The following is a 19430-nucleotide window of genomic DNA, read 5'->3' as shown; positions in this document are numbered from 1 at the left end:
ATGGAAGGTAGTAATTAGATCGTAATATCCACGGTGAACCGGCCCATAGGGCCTGGAACCAAGTCCGCCAGTCGATTTACTCGGTTGGTTCCATTACATTATGCATATTGTAACTCAGAAGCGACCAGCAAGTAAACAGGCGAGGCTCGGACGACCTCCAGGTGGAAACAGGGCTTTGTCGTAAGCATTCCACAACACGGTCTCTTCCAATGGCTCAGCGAGCTGGACTGGGTCCATGTCCCGCGCGCCTATCTTTAGGCAAACAGCTGGCAGTGATGATTAGACCTGCCAGGTTGAGGGTGAGAAGGAATCCGAACGCAACGCGATATCCATTCATCCAAGCGCGCGGATTGAATAAAACATTGTCACCGGCGATCTGAAGCTGAGTTGCGGTCACATCATTTGAAATCAGCGCAGCAAGTGCCATACCTACAGATGCACCAATCATGGCGATAGTGCAAACCACTCCCATCGCAAAGCCTTGCATCTCATGAGTGAAATTCTCTGAAATCATCATTGCTGCAATTGGAATAATTGAGCTTGCTGCAACTGAGTTCAACGACACAGCATAGACCGCACAGTTCCAATAGCCCCAGTTGACATCCAAAACAATCATCAGCACTGGAGCAAGACTGGATAATAACGCTGTGACGACAAGCACTCTGCTGGCTGGGACTCGAGACAAATGTCTCTCCGTGAGGGCACTAGCCAGTGCGCCTATCACTGGGATGGGTAACATCTGCCATGAGGATCGGAGGACAGATAGACCTTGTACTCGCTGGAAGACAAGAACCATGAGTTGCGTTGTAGAAAGCGAACAGGCGTAAATAAAGAATACCACCAGCCCGAGCAACATGAACTGGGTATTTGTCCAAAGGGAATCCCGAACACCTTGTGTGTTGTCTCTTTCCCAGCAGTCTTGCCAGAACAGGAATGCAATAAGGAGGAGCCAACCAAGAGCCAAAGGAATGAAGAGTCCCGACTTGCTGAGATTAGCCACATTATTCGTGATTATACTATTTGAACTGTATTTAGCACTGCACAAGTCATGGCCGTATCCGGAAGGGGTGGGATGAACGTACGCTAAGGCAGTAAAGAGAAGCATCATCAGCAAGCTTGCCAGAAGAGTGCCAGCCCAATCAATATTCTCGATCAATTTCGTCGATGAAAAGTGTTGTGGCGCCACTTGTCTTGGTATTGCCCGAATTGATAGCAGAAGTGTGCTTACGCTCAGGATTGCAGCGAGAAAGAAGCCCCGTCGCCAGTTTGTAATCACCGAACACATTCCACTCAAAATCAAACCCACGGCAGAGCCAAGATATTGACTGCTTTTTGCACTGAAGACTGCGAAGTCATAGAGTCTTCCCGCTGGGAGGGAATCCCTGTGGATGTTCATAGCCGAGACGAAGCACATTGGATAGGCGACGCCAGCCAAGGCTCTGAAGGTAATGAGTTGCACTCCACTCTTGGACACCCCACTAGCAGCATGGCAGAGAGCTTGCAAGGTACATCCATATAAGAACATTCTCCGGCTGCCCAGGATATCCGTCAATGACCCTGCCAGCAAGAAGGTGCAGCCTTGGGCGAGGTAATATATCGACATTGGCCTAGCATTCAGTTAGCTCGACCTGGATTTTTTTTCAAAGAAATGGAAGGATCAAGGACCGCATCGAGGAGATGACCTTACCATAACTCCACTCCAGGGCTCAGATCGTAGTCTGACGCTATTTGCGAGATATTGAGGGTGACCAGACCATTAACAGCACAGTTCAGGAACAGCGCAAGAAAAGTGCACGATATTAAAGTAAGACACCCATGCTGAGGGCTCACGACATGGCCTGTGCTTCGCTGGGTGGACACAGACTCGAGAAGTGGTTCGGAGATCTGATAACGGGATCCAGGGGCGGTTTCGGGTGAGGTGTCAGGGTCAAGATGAAGTCTTCCTGTCATCGTGTATTCTCTCTTTCGGCCTCCCGTCACGAAGGCATTCTGAGAGCGACTGATTCCCAAGGGTGAAAATGTCATGAAAAAGCAAAACTCGCCGAGCTGAAAAGAAAGCTACTCGACTTGCATATTAAAGGCGCGTTGTGATTGATCCATTCCGACCCACTATCGCGCCCCCTGCTCAGTCTGTACGGAGTACTACTCCGTGCTTCCGCATTAATCTCGGCTTTTTTCCCCTCGCGTTGGGGGTTTGGGTTGATCTGGCACCACGGAGTATGGATTACGGAGTAAATATAATCATGCAAGACGATGTAGTTGCGCGCTCATGCCCGATATTACCTGAATTTTTCCCATAGCGAGCAGTCAAATTGTGTTTTCTTTTTGTGTCTGAGAGTGCTGAAGTTGCCGCGATCACCGACTATGCTGCTTGTGGTGCGAGGGTCGATATGATCGCGTGTACCGAGCCGGCCGATATTACCGAGACCACCGCGCGTAGACTCCGTGTTACCAGTGCATGTTTCTGGTGCAGCTGTGACCGGAAGAGAGAATTTTTGGGGACGCATCATGATTTACTCCGTAAATATCGCAGTAACTGCAAAACAAGTGGGAAAGTGGCGAGCTAAAATCCAAGCAGCCCACGGTCAGCTCGCCAACTGGTCAGTAATGCCAAGTGGGTCAGCGCAACTCGGATTCTTCACTTCTCACTTTATTTCACACAGCTAGGATGTATGGACTCCATAACTCTGCTTCGGCAGTGATAATCCAGGTTTCATGCTTTTATGTTCTTCAAAATATCATACCAGCCACCATCCTCATCACCACACGCAAGGGATCACCCCTCCGCTATCTTTGCATTCCGTCGATGATCTGGATCGCCAGTCGATTTGTACACCCTTTCGGCTCATCTAGAAGTCCAGCATGGTGCCAGGCAGTGACGCAGCTCATCATTGCGACGTTCCAGGCAATGGACCTCTTGCTCATCAACCCTCTTGATGCCAAGGATATCTCGTATGGCGAAGACAATCTACGGCACCGATTTGTCAAAGCAGTCCGTTTGATTGCCCAGACACGAGCTATCAATACACCCTGGCAAGTGAAGCATGTACCCTCTCACCCAAAATATTACATTCGACGTGGGGGCCAGGTTCCAAGTCGCCGCCTATTCTTGCTGCGACAACTATCGATCGTCCTGTGGCAATATCTTGTTCTCGACATCGTGCAACTCGCATCATCGCGGCAAACACTTGAGCGCGGGTCCTCCGAGAATGTGACATACACCGCTGAGTGGGTTGCGCCTGTGGGACAATGGGCGGAAATAATTGTTACACATCTTTCCATATGGCTCTTGGTCAATCGTCTGATCGTAGATCTGGTCTACCGTTTTCTGTCAATCATATTTGTTGGGATCTTCAAAGATTCCCCTTCAGACTGGCCTCCGGCTTTCGGGAGTATAGTCGAGATAACCACTCTGCGTGGCTTTTGGGGGTAAGCTGTGCGTGTTTGATGATCAAACCCTATCGCTAATCCATTCCGCAGGCATTTCTGGCATCAATTCATGCGCCGGCCATTTACTTCTGTCAGTAATTACGTCACGCGGAATGTGTTGAACCTCCCACGCTCGTCAATACTGGAGCGGTACACGAATCTTTTCATTGTCTTCTTCGTATCCGCAGTATTCCATGTTGTTGTCGACATACTGCAGAGTATACCAATGGAGAAATCTGGTTCAATGTCATTCTACTTGGCATTTGTGCTGGGCATTATGCTAGAGGATGGCGTGCAAGAGGTTTGGAAACGCACAGGATGTCCAGACGCCAGTCGAGAAGCGATGGTCCATCATTCCACCAACATCATGTCGTTTTGGAAGCGTGCGATCGGGTTTATTTGGGTCACAATCTGGCTAGGAGCTACCTCAACATGGTACTTCGTTCCCATGACTCAATCTGCAACAGGAGATTTGCACATGGTGCCGTTGAGTGTCGCAAATCACCTCGGCCTTGAGCCGCTGGTCGGGGTCATATTGATTTATGGAGCTGTGATTGCCTTCATTTTCGAAGTAGAAATCTGATTCGATCTCACTTTTACTGGTCTGAGTGTGATTGCCAACATTCGGCCTGGATATCAAATAAGTCTTCGCAACTCGCTGGCCTCCATGGAGTGCTCCACCATCAATCGCCGGTTTTGTTACCCGATCCGAGGTCTTGGCATCGGAGCGTGACGACTTGCGATATTCAAGCACGTAAACTCAAAAGGATGAGACACAATCCTTTGTTTGATATTGGAGAGCCTTGAATTTGTCGAGATCATGCCTCGCATATCCCAGGCATGCGACAATTGCTTCCGAAGCAAAGTAGGTTTCTTCACATCCTGGTTCCTCGGTATAACAAATCGGCTCACGGGTGGCAGATCAAATGTGAAGGACAACGCCCTCTTTGCGAGTGGTGCGAGCATCGACATCTTCCATGCACATATGATAGAAAGCGAAAACGTGCACCAAAAGTCAGACTGTCTTCTGGGTGAGTAAGATTCTGTGAGACATTCTCACATTATGTCCACGCGTCAATGTACCAACTTTGAGAAGATCGACACGGGTATCAGTAGCGCAACAGCCTGGAGAGCTCCAGAAGACTGCAGAGAGACCTAAAGGTTCGTAACACGCTCTATGAGACACCCGCGCCCTGTGGATTAGAGTACAGTGCGTGATTCTAAAGACTCGACGCAGAGTCCGGACAGAAATTCCCGTTCTTACACCATGTTGGCAACGTGAACCTCGGCGGCAGTGCCATTCTCTTTTCTTTGGAGGGCAAAGAATGGGTTGAACGTCTCACGGGCGAACATATGCCGAAGGATTTGAGCGTGACAAGCTCACGGCCGTGGGAACGTGATCCTGTTTCAGAAATTCAAGATCCTTTCCAGATCAAACCCCTCGAGGCGATGGGCTTACCTGGTCGACAGATGATGAATTTAGTCACAGAAAAGTACTTCAACTCTGTACTTAGCCGTGTGTGGCCATTACCAGACCAGGTGCTCTTTCGTGAGACAATGGATATTGCCTATGGGAATCAGAATGAAACCCCATTCCGAGTACATACAGCCAAAATCTGTGTATGGACTACTTGGGCATTCCTATCATCATTCCCTGATATATCAAATGCGATTTCACCTCTTGAACGCGTGGAACTTGTGAATTCGATCATGGCATCGATTAATCTGCTTCAACAACCACATATCGAAGTTCTCGAGTCGATCTCAATGCTCGTTGTTCTTCATTTGAATTCTGGCAACATGCAATCAAGTATTCTGAGTAATACTCTTGCAGCGAGATTTGTGCTCCTGCTTGGCGCCAATACCAGGGACTGTTTCCGAGATGCCTGCAAATTTGTCTCGACAGGAGACGAGCGATTCCGGCGTCACTACCACTTGCGCAACTTGTTCTGGATGTGTTATCTTCAAGATAAAGAGCTTTGTCTTCGATCAAACCAGCCACCAGCTCTATCTGAATATAACTGTGATCTCGATCTACCTATTGATCATCAGCGCGGTTGTAACAATGCTCTTCCGATGGACGACTGTGTGACTCCGGTCTTTGCGGGCGATCTTCGGCTCAGTCAGCTCAAGTCCAAGGCTTATTGTGATCTATACTCTCGTCGTGCTTTGGAGAAAGACGGAACACTAATCCTCAGTGAAATTCGCGAATTGGATCGTGAACTGGAAGAATGGCGTCTGAGTATCCCGATCGGCCATCGCCCGACGCTGCTTTTCTCGCAAAATACAAGCTTTGGATCCAATGGCTTCAATATCCGATCCCTCATGATGCAACTAGAGCATCATTACTGCATGTCTTATATCCATCAAGCTTGTGGGAGATTCCGGCTATTGGATGGAACCCAAGATCCCGAGATTCAAGGGATTGGTTCCAGTCTCTCCCTTGCAATTGCGACCTGCCGCTCCTCGCTCTACTGTCTCCTCAAGGTCAAAGATTCCCTCTCTCCAAGAGACTTCTGGTGAGTCCACGGTTTTGCTCATGCTTTCACGGCATGGCACTTTCAACTAACCACGGCCTTCTTTCCCTCTCAGGTTGATCCTTTTTTATCCACTTTCAGCCATTCTGACGATATTTTGTAACATCATTGCCCACCCTCGTGCTTCTGAGGCAAGAAGCGATCTCAATATCATCCAACAGATCTCAATCCTGTTTCGGAAGCTTGGTGATCGCGAAGGCGAGATGAGCGGGCGAAGCCATAACACGGATAGGATATGGAGGGTCGTGGCGGCATTGGAAACACTTGCAAGGACTACTATAGAGAAGCAAAGCTAGCAAGCTACATCTGCATTCAAAGCAATCTTGGAAGGTACCCAGCTGGGGACCGTCTACGCTTTAATGGGTATGATCCTATGCACATTGATGTTTATTCATACTTAGAAAAATTGTGGTAGACACAGCACAGCTAACTCGCGGAAAGACAACTTGTTAGTGATCAATTTCATATTGAAACACGATGGGCAGTGTAAGGAATGACGGTAACGTTGCCAATCAATCCAGTATGTACGTTCCCTGGTAAGGTTGTCAATAAAGGCTTCGAGCCCGATATCTCGAGCTCATCGTAGATGCTTCGAATGTAGTTCCACATCAGAGTCGGAACAACTGCAGTAATTTCGTTGGAGCCTTTGTGCAAGAACGGCCCAATGTCTACCATGGGGTTCGCAAAATCCAATGTTTGCACGGCCTGCCCATTCACGAATAGCTTGAGACCGTGCGATATTTGCGGAAGAGAAAGATAAGCCCCATCGATCGATTCGGTGCTGTTTGAGAATTTCGGTGGCCAGAGGAGATGAGAAGAGTAGTATCCCACGCCCGATGCGTTACGAAGGCCCGGAATGTCCAGCCATGATACCAGTGATGTCAGATGGTGTGTCGTATTGCGCTTGTCGGCTATCACTGTAGCATCTGACATGTTCTGTGGGGCTTCCCAATGTTCTGCTACTAGATTCCATTTCTTCAGCCTGAAAGAGGAAACGTCTCTGTTGGCTGGGATGTCATATTTCCTGCCGTTTGAAATTCTCAAACTTTGGTTGGCGGAGCTGGCACCGGTGGCCATCTGCACAATCAGCTCCTTTTCGGATGTAAAATTGTATCCGACGGCTTCTGACGGCAATTGAACTGCGTGAGTCTCCGGCGTGGGGACTTCAGATGCCCAATCATCGCTAAAAGCGAAGGCAGTGGTTTGACTTGAGGCGAGCGTCAATGGTATCACCGTAGTGTTGCCATGTATTTGGAAATTGAGCAGCGCTGTCCGCTCTCCGGTCCAACTGTTTAGAGTATAAGGTGTTTTGATGGAGTTGACCCTCAGGTACCCCTGGGCTGCACTCCCCTTACTGAAAACAAAGACATAGTCTGTGGAATTTTCCGTGCGCATGACCGGGTACCACGTAGCGTTGCTAGGCGTGACTACCTCAACGCGAGGGTGAATGCTAAGATCTTTGAGCTTTGAGGCGACTCCTCCACTTGGGGCTGTATGCACATTATCAGAATTCTTCAGGTTTCGTAAAGCAGCCATGACAGCATCCCGGTCAGATGCATTTCCAGTAGGGTAGTACCCGGGAATTCCACCACTGAGCACTATGGGGAGGCCAGAATTCGCTAATTTCTGAATCCTTGAAACTGCATCAAGCGTCATGTTCTCTTGGGCAGTAATAACCAAGGCTTGATATGCGGGTGCCTCTGGAGCGAGAAGCCCATCAGACACATAGGCCTGAGAGAGGTTGAGGTTGGTTGGGTTCAAGTACGTGTAAGTGTAACCGTCATTGACCAAGTCTTCCTCGGTATACAGTGTGTTGAGTTGAGGGTCGGTGTATGAAACCTTGTTGAAGAAGGCCACGTCGGTTCGAGGTTGGCCTTTGTGGAGAATATACTGATTCCGGTTGACGTATCCAATCATGTCTGGCATTCCCAACTCCCAAGCTGGCTGCTTGTCCATGTATGACTCCGAGAAAAGTAGGAAAAAGCTGAGATATCCGGGCCAGGTGGTTTCAAAGTAGTCACCAGTGAATGTTTGGCCATGCAGCACGACCTGGTTTACACCGCCAGCAAATGCAATGTTGATCTGTCCCAGAAGCTCTGAGATAGGCTGAGCAAGCGCCTTCTGAAGATCAGCACCCATCTCATTTGAGATCACTGGCTTTTGGGCAACATTTGCGGGTCCTGAAAATTGACGGTAGCCGTCAATATTGTCGTTGAAAGCAAGGCTTTCACATTCAGGGGCATCGACTCGATCAATGTTGGTTTGCATGTCAATTGGTAGGTTATAGGAAACCTGTGCGGAGTATCCCAACCCGAGAGCTTGAAGCCAAGATGTCAACGTATCCAGATATTCACCGTAGCCTGCAGCCAAAGTGGCACGGAAGTCATTCAAGAACCCTTCCCCTCTGTGGTGGTCATCTCCAACACATTTCAACTTTCCCGGGTATGATGGCTGCACACCAGGATTGTTGTTTCCGTATTGCAGAAGCGGGAGATACTTGTGGAGCCGATAGCCATTCAAGCTCTCGAACCGTTCTGGGATGGAGGGCGACCATGAAATGTTGGATTTGATCTCAAGGCTATCCTCCCACCCATAGGTTCCGACTTCATTCAGGAGCGCCACAATTTCTGTATCGTTGAGAATGTGGGTCTCCCAAAAAGTCTTGACAGTCTCAGCACCTCGGGGACTATAATGATCGACGGTATACGAACCATTATCGAAAATAGTTCCCGTGACGTTGCTTTCAATGTCAAGGTTTTTGACCAAATCTTGATATTGGTAGTAGGCAAACAAATGTTGAGTACCATGGCTCGACCCGTTGGTCAGCGACAGAGACACCCTTCCGTCAAGGCTGACTCGATCAGTATGGTCGATAAGGGAGTCTGTATCGAGAACCATTCGGGTTGCTTGATTGGCAGGCGTAGAAAAGAGGCTACTCGCCGGGTTCGTAATTTTAGAGGAAGAGATTGACCTGGCAGAGACTAAGGCGACAAGCTCCCCTGTTCCCCATCCGGGAATGGTTCCCGAATAGCTACCGTTGGTTGGGATACTAACGTTGAAATGCGCCTGTCTCCACTGTCAATAGCTGATCATTATGCCATGATGAAGGGGACTTACCAGATCCCAGTGCAATCCTGCGTCAGTCACGTTGGACGGTACACCTTGCGCGGCACTTGGCCCTAGTGCAAAATCCATTCGCATTCCTGCATCTTTGGCAGCTTTTAGAGAAGCCTTGAACACTTCATTGAAAGCCGGGGTTCCAAATCCGTATGTTGCCCAATCTGCCCCTTTTGGTGGTGCTGCCAAGGATGCACCATAGTTGTAGAGCGGCACAAATTCCACACCACCTGCACCCAATGTGCCAGCGGCTCTGATATCCCGTTGCACAGTAGCGATATCAACACTGGCATCCGGTAGCCAGTATCGAAATTTCAAACGTGCATTGTTGGCGGGGTCTTGAAAAGTTCCATGGTCAATAGCAGAGGCGAGCCCTGTGAGGACCAATCCGCTGCACAGCAAGTTGCATCGCATTTTCGTAGTGAAATCAGAGATGCACTTGAAATGAAGCTGAGTCTGAGAGGATCTCCGTGTCTTATCTGCTCAGGTGCCTTGGGCACGGTCAGGAATCATCTTCCAGATCCTCCATTCCTTCGCCGATCGGTACCAAATTGCCATACGCAGTGCTCAAACTAACATGAATATCCCAATCTGAGGCTTGACAACGTTGTCGATCGTCGGATAACCCGGACTCGTTCAGTAGAAGATGTGATCATCGGCCTATGCCGATTAATAATCGGGATAGGGGCCCGCAACTTTCAAGGCCTCAGAAGTGTCCCAGACCCACAACACGCGTCTGCCGAACGGGACTTGGAGGTCCCCGCGGGGGAAAACGCAATGAGACTGCAGACATCGATCGGAAGTGTCTTGGTTCAGGCAAAACGTAAGTCATCAGCTCTTCAACCGACGGAGACATGGTGTTGGGAGGAGTGCGTTTCTTTTTGCCCTCGACGCGCCAAGCAGAGGCTCTTGGCGAAGACAGCTTTGTGGCAACGATTGCCCAAGGCAGCATCCACTGAATACATGTTTTTGGTGCTGAATTGCCTTCGTATATGAGCCATGCTGAGCGGGGGAGACCCCTTGTTCAGAATTTCTACAATCAACCTAATTTGGGTGTAGACATTAGCTGTTGCCACTTGCGTCGGGTCAATGTTAACAACCCACAGCTTGCTATGGACGCCGTACAAAGACGGCTGGGTAAGATCCGCGGACTTCAAGAGCTCAGATCCATATCGCCCATCAAGTCCAATTTGACCTATTCACTGACTGTTATGTGTAGGCTCAAAGAGCAAAGCTACACGCGCCACGTGACTCGTGCACAACATCGATCATCGCTCACAACACACTCTCCACGCGTTCTTCTTTTGGTGTCATTATGCCCCTCGACACACTGGGCAGCAAGGGCTGGGCTTGGTCGCCTTTGGTACTGGGGCAGGTCGACATTGGAGATTTCAACCGCTAGGGGGCTCGTGCGTCGCAGAAACAGCCGCATGTTGATCTCCGCCTCCACCGATTTCTGACCGATTTCCTTGCTTGTCATACCAAATCACTGTCATTTTCATCAATATCCAACATGCCAAAATCCACGTGTTGCCACTCGCAAATTTGCTTGTCTTCTTCCTCTCATGCTCCTGTGGCAGGTTACAAACGCCCAAGCGAGCGGCAAAGGACTGCTGCGACGAAATCAAACAGTCGAGCTTTCTCGGGAAAAGACAAACGTTTCCTGGACTCGAACTTGCAGGCTTTCCCTGCCCCTTTGATACTACCTGGTGATGACCTTGCTGGTGATCCGGAGGAGTCACAAAGTTTCCAGGAGTGGGTGGACGGAGTGCGTAATCCGGTCACCCCGAAGAGAAGGACAATCTACGTGGTCCCCTCTCCTCCCATCGACCCCGAGCTTAGTTCCATACAAAAATGGACACAGCCCAGGGGAATGGGTAATAGCCATCAGATAGTGCCTCCCAGCACAGAAGATATCAAAGATTATTTGGCTGCGTTTTATCATGAACTGCCCGTCAAAATGATGCCACCTTCTACACTACGCTTCACACCATGGGACGAAGCCAAGAAGAAGTCCCGAAAGCCCGCTCGAGAGCAATACCTTGGTTTAGATATCGGAGACGAGTGTGTGCGGATTCGTGCACGCACTCTATCAGATGGAGTGTATAGCGGCCAACTCAACCTCGACGACTTGCTTGATGCAGCGATCAGTCTCCTTCCGAAAGATGCCTACGCCCTCATATTACTTGTTGACTTCGATCTTTACGAAGACGAAGATGACGAGTTTGTGTGTGGTCGTGCGTACGGAGGGAGCCGAGTTGCAGTTGTCTCCAGTGCAAGATACAACCCTAGTCTTGACACTATGCAACAAGTTGAGCACATCCACGCCTGGCCCGCATCTCATTGTGGGAAATATATGGCATCGTGTGCCATGGCAGAGCCGGCCTCGAAAAAGCCGAAACCCTCCCGGGCCGGTAGCAAGGCATCATCGGCGTCGAGTTCGGAACTTGATGGACCAGTGACGGATGCAGTATTGGCCTACAAGGGCCTTCCAGAGGTTGTGTCTAGCTCTTCGTTGGTTTATGCGCTTTGGCTAGGTCGAATGTGTCGCACAGCAAGCCACGAGCTAGGTCACTGCTTTGGCATCGCCCATTGCGTATATTACGCATGCTCAATGCAAGGAAGCGCTTCTATCTGTGAAGATGCTAGGCAGCCTCCTTATCTCTGTCCTGTAGATCTCGTCAAGGTTCTGTCTGCCACAGGCAGCTCTGCGTCTGACCGATATGAGGCACTACTGACTTTCTGTGAACGGCCGGGAAATGTAGGCACACATTTCTTTGCGCCGTTTTCTGCTTGGATTCGGAGCAGAATTCGACAGATTGAGGACTGTGCGAGTGCTGCCCACTGACCTGCGGCATAAATATATTCTTGCTGTATGTGTCAAAACAAGTCGTAAGGGCCTTCTCTTAGAGGCGGAATTTCATTGCACGTTCTAGGTATTTTTTGCACTATCTTTCATCACTTCCAAGGTTCTAGCCCTGGAGGGTGTGCCCACCTGAGCACCTGCACTTGAGCAATCCGAGAAAATATATTTTCGCAGTATACACCTCGGCACGCACTGGCAAGTTCTCTCGCCTACATACAACGATTTCCTAGACTTTTCACAACTACCTGTTCAATTAGAGTGATGGTCTACTACTAATTTAAATTTCTTCAACCTTGGAAGTCAAAGTGGACTGAAAGCGACCGTAACCTGAGAAGCATAGGTACACATCCGCAGCCTTAAATTTGAGTTTCAAATAGTGATCCTCGGGACCCGTTGAGTGAACCGCTACGGACCGTATTTCAGACGAAGATCGCAATGCAAGAAAATCTTGAAAATGATGACAGAGCTCCAGGGCTGTTCTGGACTGCACAATCGGTGGTTTCCAGAAGCATGCCAAATTTCCGGTACCAGGCACAGCCGTACCGCGGTTCAGCCCAACAACCATGTGCATGTTTAAATTGTCTTCATGTGAATTCCAAGTCTGGCATGGAGCCCTGGTATATACAGCTTGACCACGTGAGACGCAAATCAGCCTGGTTCAACTACTTCCAGGCCTGTTGATCCTCTGTGCGCGGTGTAGTTATGTGATTGTTGACCTCTGATGCGAGTATGAGCTTCCAAGGTTGACATTTTATTCAATGGATGGCCCCGTGTAGTTTGAAGTCTTTGCATTGTCGCATTGTGTGAAGTGGGATGGTGTGAAGGATTTGGATGTTGGTTAGACACGCTTATGAAAAAAAAACCCCAGCGGAAGGGCTCGGGTAGCTTGCTGTGATCGATCGCGATCAATATGCAAATGATCGAAAATGCCTGTCATCGTCGGACGGGATCTGGGTTCATTCAGTGGCAAGATGTTTCATGTAAGTGACATCACAACCCGTCCGATCTGCCAATATGAATGCACAACAGATCAAGAACCAGATTCTATGAGAGATTTGTCAACCGTGTGTTCCAAAGAGTCCAGGTTGCGGATCTTCAGCCGATCGCGACAAGCATGTTTCAAGTTGAACCTTTCGATTTTCCGTTTTAGCTTGTCTTGCCCGTTTAGCCCGCGGAAGAGCTCGGCAAAACCCCGCGTATACTTGTACTGATGCAGGGCATTGTTGCGAGGCATTGTGCTCAAAATGGCATTGAGGCTTCCCCCCCTCCCGCCAAATCTCGCCTGGTCCACCAGTTCACCAAGTGAATGGAGACCGAGTCAAAAATAGCCTGTTTAGATCGTTTCAAACACAGTGAGACCCTAGCCTCGAACCCTGGATCCGAAGTCAAAGTGCGAGCTTCGATTTTTCCTCGGGTAAAATGTCAATCAACATGAAACAGGGCCAGAATGGGGCAGATGAACTCAATATGAGAGATCTAGCGAAGCAGTAGCCTCACTTAAGCTTTTTCACGTTTCGAAAATGGTAGGCGAACCTGTTATTTTTAGCCTCTAACAGTCATAAACCTTCCACCCCTTTATACAAGGAGGTCTCAGCCCTGAGTCCTCGGCCGCCGTTCCGAATAGGAAGCATCACAACAGCCAAGGCGAGGGGCGCACTAGTGGAAACCTTATGGATCCGGTTATTCGGATCTCAATGATTTTCCTTCTCCATAGCTGATTACTGAAGTGAGAAACTGCGATTTACGAGTCTGGAGAAACAATTTTTGTCACCAAAAAAACTAAGGGGGCTTCGGGCCGTGTTTCAGGCATTCAACGAGGGTAACGAACACGTCCAGATCCCGGGAAAAGAAATTTCCAGACTTTTGCTCTTTTCAAACGACAAAGATGTGCACGAGGGCAATTGGCTTGGATGTGTAATTGGATAACGTCGCCCGATACTCCGTACCCGTCATAGTTTCCTGCACTCGTCCGATCCCAATGAGACCGACTGGGCATGGAATAATCCGTACCTGTACACGTAGTGTTACCGAGGGACGGGCCATGCGGTTATCTGCAGCTAGAGGTGAGAGCTTGCAGCTTGCAGCTTTTGCAGTCCCACATCTGCCCATTGCGGACTTGTTGAAAACCCGTCCAGGGGTTAAATTTCAAGCAGGGGGCCAGTTGAGCGTGTTTCCATGAAGTGCGCTATATGCAGCCATCAACACTTAGCTCGTGGACTGTGTCCGTGTGGAGTGAGACATGAAGAATCAACAATCGTACTCGTTCATGCTGAAGCAGTGAACAGTGGACTCATCTGCTTAGCTACTTGTACGGAGTGGTCCTAGCCCTGCGTCCCTATGGCTCTGAGCCCAAAGTTGATCACCCGAGATGAAACCCCGATCGCCTCAAGATTCTAAGCCAACATTCAATGTGGTTAGATTATCATGAACTGGTTCCCGAGGTGGGGGAGGGCTTTTTTGGTGCTGGAATTCGGAATACTTAGTGCTGTTTGAGGCCGCTGAGGCTGTGGGGAGCAACTCCACTTGACTATGCCGCAAATCGTTTAACGTCCGTGAAAAACATAGCCTCCCCTATCAACTTACCCCTGGCCATGAACCCATCCGGCGCCATCGCGCACTAGTCCAGGGACGAATTTTGAGGCAAATCACTTCCACTTTTGCATACAAAAATTGATTTTTTCAATAACCACAACTTCTTATTTGTGCCTTTTAGAACTAAGTGGGGACTTCCATGTTGTGGTCACTGCATGACTTCACTTTGGAATTCAAACTGGGCGTTTTTAGCGTCTGTAGCTCCTGGTACCTGTCAGCCACCAACTAGATTTTGGTCTTCCTCTATGTTGTATTGTTGATTCGTAAATAGAGAATGTAAACCAAAAAGGGGAAACACACTCGGAGCACTACCTTCAATTGTACCAAGCCGAGAACTATATGCTTGGATGCACGATTTGGGGTCATCTGCAGTGAATACATGCATATTTGGGTGGAATTCTATTCCATAGTTTGTGAACAGAAGACCCATTGCGGATAGCACTAAAGAACAATAACAAATAACATAGCACCAGGCAATTGAAGCCGAGTGTTGTCTCCACGGAAAGAATTGGCCCGTGAGATGAGGTCAAGACTAACCTGATTAAGGAGGACAGACGGTTCAGAACAAGGATCATGACATCTAGCCCTCTCGTTGGAGTTGCCTCTTTCTCTGTTTGACAGGTCTTGCGTATCCAACAAAACAGCACGATTCGACCTGTCCATCATTGCCTGAAGGGGTTTAAAGCGTACAGTTGTACCTGGACTAATTCCCCGGAGCTGTGGGTCTTGGGTGGACTTGGAATGGACCACTCGGAAGATCGCGTATAGAGTAAGCCTGCAGAGGTTCATAATTTGTTTGTGTACTTCGTACTAGTATGTACTTTCGAACCGTGGAATGTTGTGCCTAGCAATGGTAGAATCACTATGTAGCTTACTCTGGGCTATTCAAGTTAGTGGGGAGAGAACGAAAAGGGGCATAAACGAGTAAAGAGGAAAAACAATTAAAAGAAATGATGAAAATGGAAAATTCAGAAACAACAGACTCGACCGTTATGTGGATCTTGTTGATCTTTTGCCTGGAGAGCCTGGACAATGAGCGCATCGTGATCTGCGAGGATTCATCCCCCTTGAGATTTGGCACTTTACCTATTACCTTTTCATTCTTTGCTTTTTTCTTTGCTTAAATTTCCGTTTTTTTTTTTGCTTTTTGTCGTTTCTTTGACTCGTGATGAGCTTGAGTTCCCACAGTGTATTCGGGTGTTTAGGTTTGTAGTACGGAGTACGGAGTAGTGAAGACTGCTTTTTTTCTAAATCAGCACCACATCCCCCAATAGAGCTTGGTTCGATGGGTCACCATGGTTAGTGTGATACTTGATACACTTCGCAACTCCTGTAACCAAGAATAGACCGTCGAGAGGTGGATAACGAGGATCTCCACCCGGTGCTGCAATCAATATGTCGTAAGCCTCTCACTGGCGGAAGTGATGATCCACCCGACCGTGAAAGATCCAGGTCTCCATTTCTCGATATTCCCTGAAGGCTAAGGGGTAGATGGCTCCAAATGTGGACTCGGAGACCGGGGTACTGAGAGGAGCCAGGGTGAGTCTGTTCCTGACCCAATACCTTGAATCGAGTCCCGGAAGCCTGCCGGCTCCCAATCCATCAGGGGTATATAAACACCCACGGTAGATCAGCTTCGAGGATCTTCATCGCTCAACTGTCTTTTTTTCTTTCTCTTCACCTTTCTCAGTCTATCTTTAATACCTAAGGCGGCTTTTTCTGCCAGCCTTGCCGGTCTCTCGCTTCTGTATTCAGAAGACACTCGTTAATACTTCACAACAGCGTTTGACCTACACATTCGTTAATATACACACACAACATGCGTCCCTCTCTCGTTATGCTCGCCGGTCTGGCGGGCTCTGCTCTCGCATACCCCACCGATTTGGCCATGGAGAAGCGCACCTTCGGTCTCCTGGCTGAGATCCTCGGTGATGTCACTGTCGATGTGACTTCCATCCTCAGCGCTGTGCTCGGTCACGGCCACTCCTCGGTTTCCCTTCTCGCTGGTCTGAGTGCCGAGGGTGCTGCCGCTCTCGAGGGTGGTGCTCTTGGTTGCAAGGCTGGTGCCATCCACGCCCACGCTAAGCTTGCCCTCAAGACTTGGTTGCTCCTCCACGCCAAGATCGACGTCTCTCTCAAGAAGTCTCTCCTCGCCTGGTGTGAGGGTGACGATGAGTTGACTCTCTCCGCTGATATCCTCGCTGCCCTGTCCGTGTACATCCCCGGATGTGCTGACCTCGCCGCCAAGGGCCAGCTCTACGTTACCATCGACGGTATCTTTGCTGCTTCCAGCCTCGAGTCCGCTCTCGTTCTGAGCATCGGCGCTCAGTCTTCTCTCTCTGCTTGGATCGAGGCCAAGGCTGGTCTTGATGTTGACGTCAAGGCTGGTCTCGGTGTCTGCGCCGCTGGTGGTGTCATCGCCTCCTTGTCCGCTGACATCAAGGCTTCTCTCCTCGCTTGGATTGAAGGCAGCGAGTGCGACCTCTCCGCTGAACTCAAGGTTTCTGTCCTTGCCTGGATCCACGGCCACGCCGGTGGTCACCTTGTTGAGCTCGGCTCCGTTGGTGCCGGTGCTCTCTCCACTGTCTCCGTCGGTGCTTCCGTCGGTGTTCACGTCGAGGAAGCTGGCCACCTCTCCGTTGGTGGTAAGGCCTCCCTCGCTGCCTTCCTCGGTGCTGATGTTTCCGCCAACCTCGGCGCCGACGTTCAGCTCGGTCTCCAGGCTGCTGCCAAGGGTGAGCTCGCCGTCTCTGTCGACGTTGACGTTCGCACTCAGCTCGCTATTTGGCTCTCCGGCTCCGACTGCACTCTCGGTGTTGAGCTGAAGGCCGTTGTCCTTCTCTGGCTCTCTTTCGCTGTCGAGTCTGATGTCTCTGTTTCCCTTGGCCTTGTCGGTGGTCTCCTCGGCGATGTCAGCGGTATCCTCACCGAGACTCTTCTCGCTGGCCTCAGTGTCGACCTCCGTGGTGCCCTCTCCCTCTGCGCCGCCGGTGGTAGCATCGCTGATCTCTCCTTCGACGCTCGTGCTGAGCTTTCTGCTTTCCTCAGTGGCTGCACCGATGTCAGCATTGACGTGAGCATCCAGATCATCATCCTCCAGTGGTTCACCGGCTGCAGCATCCCTGGTGCCCCTACTCCTTCCTCCTCCGTCCCCAGCCTGCCTTCCAGTACTCCCTACAAGGCGAGCACCTCTGCCATCCCCTCTGGCCCCGGTGCCTCCGTCTCCGTCTCTGTTCCTTCTGGTCCCGCTCCCTCTGGACCTGCTGGTTCCGTCTCTGTCTCCATCCCCGGTGGCCCTGCTCCCTCTGGCACCGTCCCCGGTGGTAGCCCCTCCGGTGTCTCTCCCACTGACACCCCTGCTTCCTCCGGCCCTGCTGCCACTACTCCCTGTGACACTGAGACTTCCGAGATCGTTGGCTCCACTGTGATTCCTGGCCCCAGCGGCTCTGGTCACGTCACCATCCCCGTTGTCCCCACCGGTACTGCTCCTGCTGAGACTCCTTCCGGCGTTGCCCCCACTGGTACCCCCGGTGCCTCTGGTCCTGCTCCTTCCGGCCCTGCTGGCTCTGCTACCATCTCCATCCCCAGCGGCCCTGCTCCCTCCGGCCCTGCTGGTTCCAGCCCCGTCCCCAGTGGTCCTGCCGCCAGCACTCCCTGCGACACTGAGACTTCCGAGATCGTTGGATCCACTGTGATCCCCGGTGGCCCCAACGGCGGCTCTGTCACTGTCCCCGCTGTTCCTACTGGCACTGCTCCTGCTCAGACTCCCTCCGGCCCTGCTCCTTCCGGTCCCGCTGGCTCTGCCTCCGTCTCTGTCCCCAACGGCCCTGCTCCTTCCGGTACTGCTCCCGCTGAGACTCCTTCCGGTGTCTCTCCCACCGGTACCCCTGTGCCCTCCGGCCCTGCTGCCTCTACTCCCTGTGACACCGAGACTTCCGAGGTTGTTGGTTCCACTGTGATCCCCGGTGTTCCCGCTGAGACTCCCTCCGGCCCCGCTGGCACCACCCCCGCTGGTTCCGTTCCTGCCCAGACTCCCACTGGTGTCTCTCCTACCGGCACCCCCGCTGGCTCTGGCCCCGCCCCCTCCGGCCCCGCCCCCCACTGGCTCTGCCCCCAGCGGTCCTGCTGCTTCTACCCCCTGTGACACTGAGACCTCCGAAGTTGTTGGCTCTACCGTGATCCCCGGTGTCCCCGCTGAGACTCCCTCCGGCGTTGCTCCTACCGGTACCCCCGCTGCTTCCGGCCCTGCTCCCTCTGGACCTGCTGGCTCTGCCACTATCTCCGTCCCCAGTGGCCCTGCTCCCTCCGGCCCTGCTGACACCACCCCCTGCGACACCGAGACCTCCGCCGTTGTTGGTTCCACTGTCATTCCCGGTGTTCCCGCTCCCTCTGGCACCGCTCCTGCTGAGACCCCCTCCGGTGTCTCTCCCACCGGTGTTCCCGTTCCCTCCGGCCCTGCCGCCTCTGGCCCTGCCCCCAGCGGTCCCCAGGCCACTGGCTCCGGCTCCATGCCCAGTGCTCCTTGTGATACTGGTTCCAGCCCTGCCCCCACCAGCCCTCCCACCGTTCCCTCTGGCGGTGGCTCCGGTCAGGAGGTTGTCACTGTCACCGCGACTGTGACTGCCACCGTCTGCGGCTGCGAGTAAGGCAAACACGCCATTTCTGGACATATATTCTGAGAATACCTCATATAGAGATTTCCTTCAAATTTGTTATTTTGTTATTTGTTTTTGATGATATGACCTTCAGCACTGTGAATTGGTAGCGTGGCGATCTGTCGCGTCTGATACCCGCCTGTCTTGTGCTTTGGTGTGTCCCCAGCCTCCTGTCTGTAGATATTTAATTCTAATCATAATCCTGGCTGGAGATTGAGACCCTTTTCATGTACG

The 19430-nt window shown here is 51.0% G+C and overlaps 7 protein-coding genes across 7 annotated transcripts; 4 read left to right on the top strand and 3 right to left on the bottom strand.

The window, feature by feature from the left end:
* Window positions 1-214: 214 nt before the first annotated feature.
* On the bottom strand, window positions 215-1950 carry N7506_004903 (uncharacterized protein; the record flags this gene model as incomplete). The annotated part of the gene is made up of 2 exons (XM_056954197.1): window positions 215-1607; window positions 1688-1950. 2 exons carry the CDS (start codon window positions 1948-1950, stop codon window positions 215-217), a joined length of 1656 nt encoding a protein of 551 aa, XP_056813086.1.
* Window positions 1951-2279: 329 nt separating this feature from the next.
* N7506_004902 (uncharacterized protein) lies at window positions 2280-2507 on the bottom strand (the record flags this gene model as incomplete). Its single annotated transcript, XM_056954196.1, has 1 exon — window positions 2280-2507. One exon carries the CDS (start codon window positions 2505-2507, stop codon window positions 2280-2282), a length of 228 nt encoding a protein of 75 aa, XP_056813085.1.
* Window positions 2508-2668: 161 nt separating this feature from the next.
* N7506_004901 (wax synthase family protein) lies at window positions 2669-4012 on the top strand (the record flags this gene model as incomplete). Its single annotated transcript, XM_056954195.1, has 2 exons — window positions 2669-3429; window positions 3481-4012. The coding sequence occupies 2 exons, from the start codon at window positions 2669-2671 to the stop codon at window positions 4010-4012; spliced, it is 1293 nt and encodes a 430-aa protein (XP_056813084.1).
* A 237-nt stretch (window positions 4013-4249) lies between these two features.
* On the top strand, window positions 4250-5952 carry N7506_004900 (fungal specific transcription factor domain-containing protein; the record flags this gene model as incomplete). The annotated part of the gene is made up of 3 exons (XM_056954194.1): window positions 4250-4460; window positions 4543-4590; window positions 4667-5952. The coding sequence occupies 3 exons, from the start codon at window positions 4250-4252 to the stop codon at window positions 5950-5952; spliced, it is 1545 nt and encodes a 514-aa protein (XP_056813083.1).
* Window positions 5953-6428: 476 nt separating this feature from the next.
* N7506_004899 (uncharacterized protein) lies at window positions 6429-9497 on the bottom strand (the record flags this gene model as incomplete). The annotated part of the gene is made up of 2 exons (XM_056954193.1): window positions 6429-9032; window positions 9084-9497. The coding sequence occupies 2 exons, from the start codon at window positions 9495-9497 to the stop codon at window positions 6429-6431; spliced, it is 3018 nt and encodes a 1005-aa protein (XP_056813082.1).
* Window positions 9498-10596: 1099 nt separating this feature from the next.
* N7506_004898 (uncharacterized protein) lies at window positions 10597-11931 on the top strand (the record flags this gene model as incomplete). The annotated part of the gene is made up of 1 exon (XM_056954192.1): window positions 10597-11931. One exon carries the CDS (start codon window positions 10597-10599, stop codon window positions 11929-11931), a length of 1335 nt encoding a protein of 444 aa, XP_056813081.1.
* A 4429-nt stretch (window positions 11932-16360) lies between these two features.
* On the top strand, window positions 16361-19187 carry N7506_004897 (putative cell wall protein; the record flags this gene model as incomplete). Its single annotated transcript, XM_056954191.1, has 2 exons — window positions 16361-18581; window positions 18703-19187. The coding sequence occupies 2 exons, from the start codon at window positions 16361-16363 to the stop codon at window positions 19185-19187; spliced, it is 2706 nt and encodes a 901-aa protein (XP_056813080.1).
* Window positions 19188-19430: the final 243 nt, after the last annotated feature.

Source organism: Penicillium brevicompactum (genome assembly GCF_028827555.1).
Source record: "Penicillium brevicompactum strain IBT 35665 chromosome Unknown utg000003l_segment0_segment0, whole genome shotgun sequence".
NCBI lineage: Eukaryota > Fungi > Ascomycota > Eurotiomycetes > Eurotiales > Aspergillaceae > Penicillium > Penicillium brevicompactum.
The sequence above is the reverse complement of the archived record's forward strand: the minus strand, read 5'-3'. Positions and strand labels throughout refer to the sequence as shown.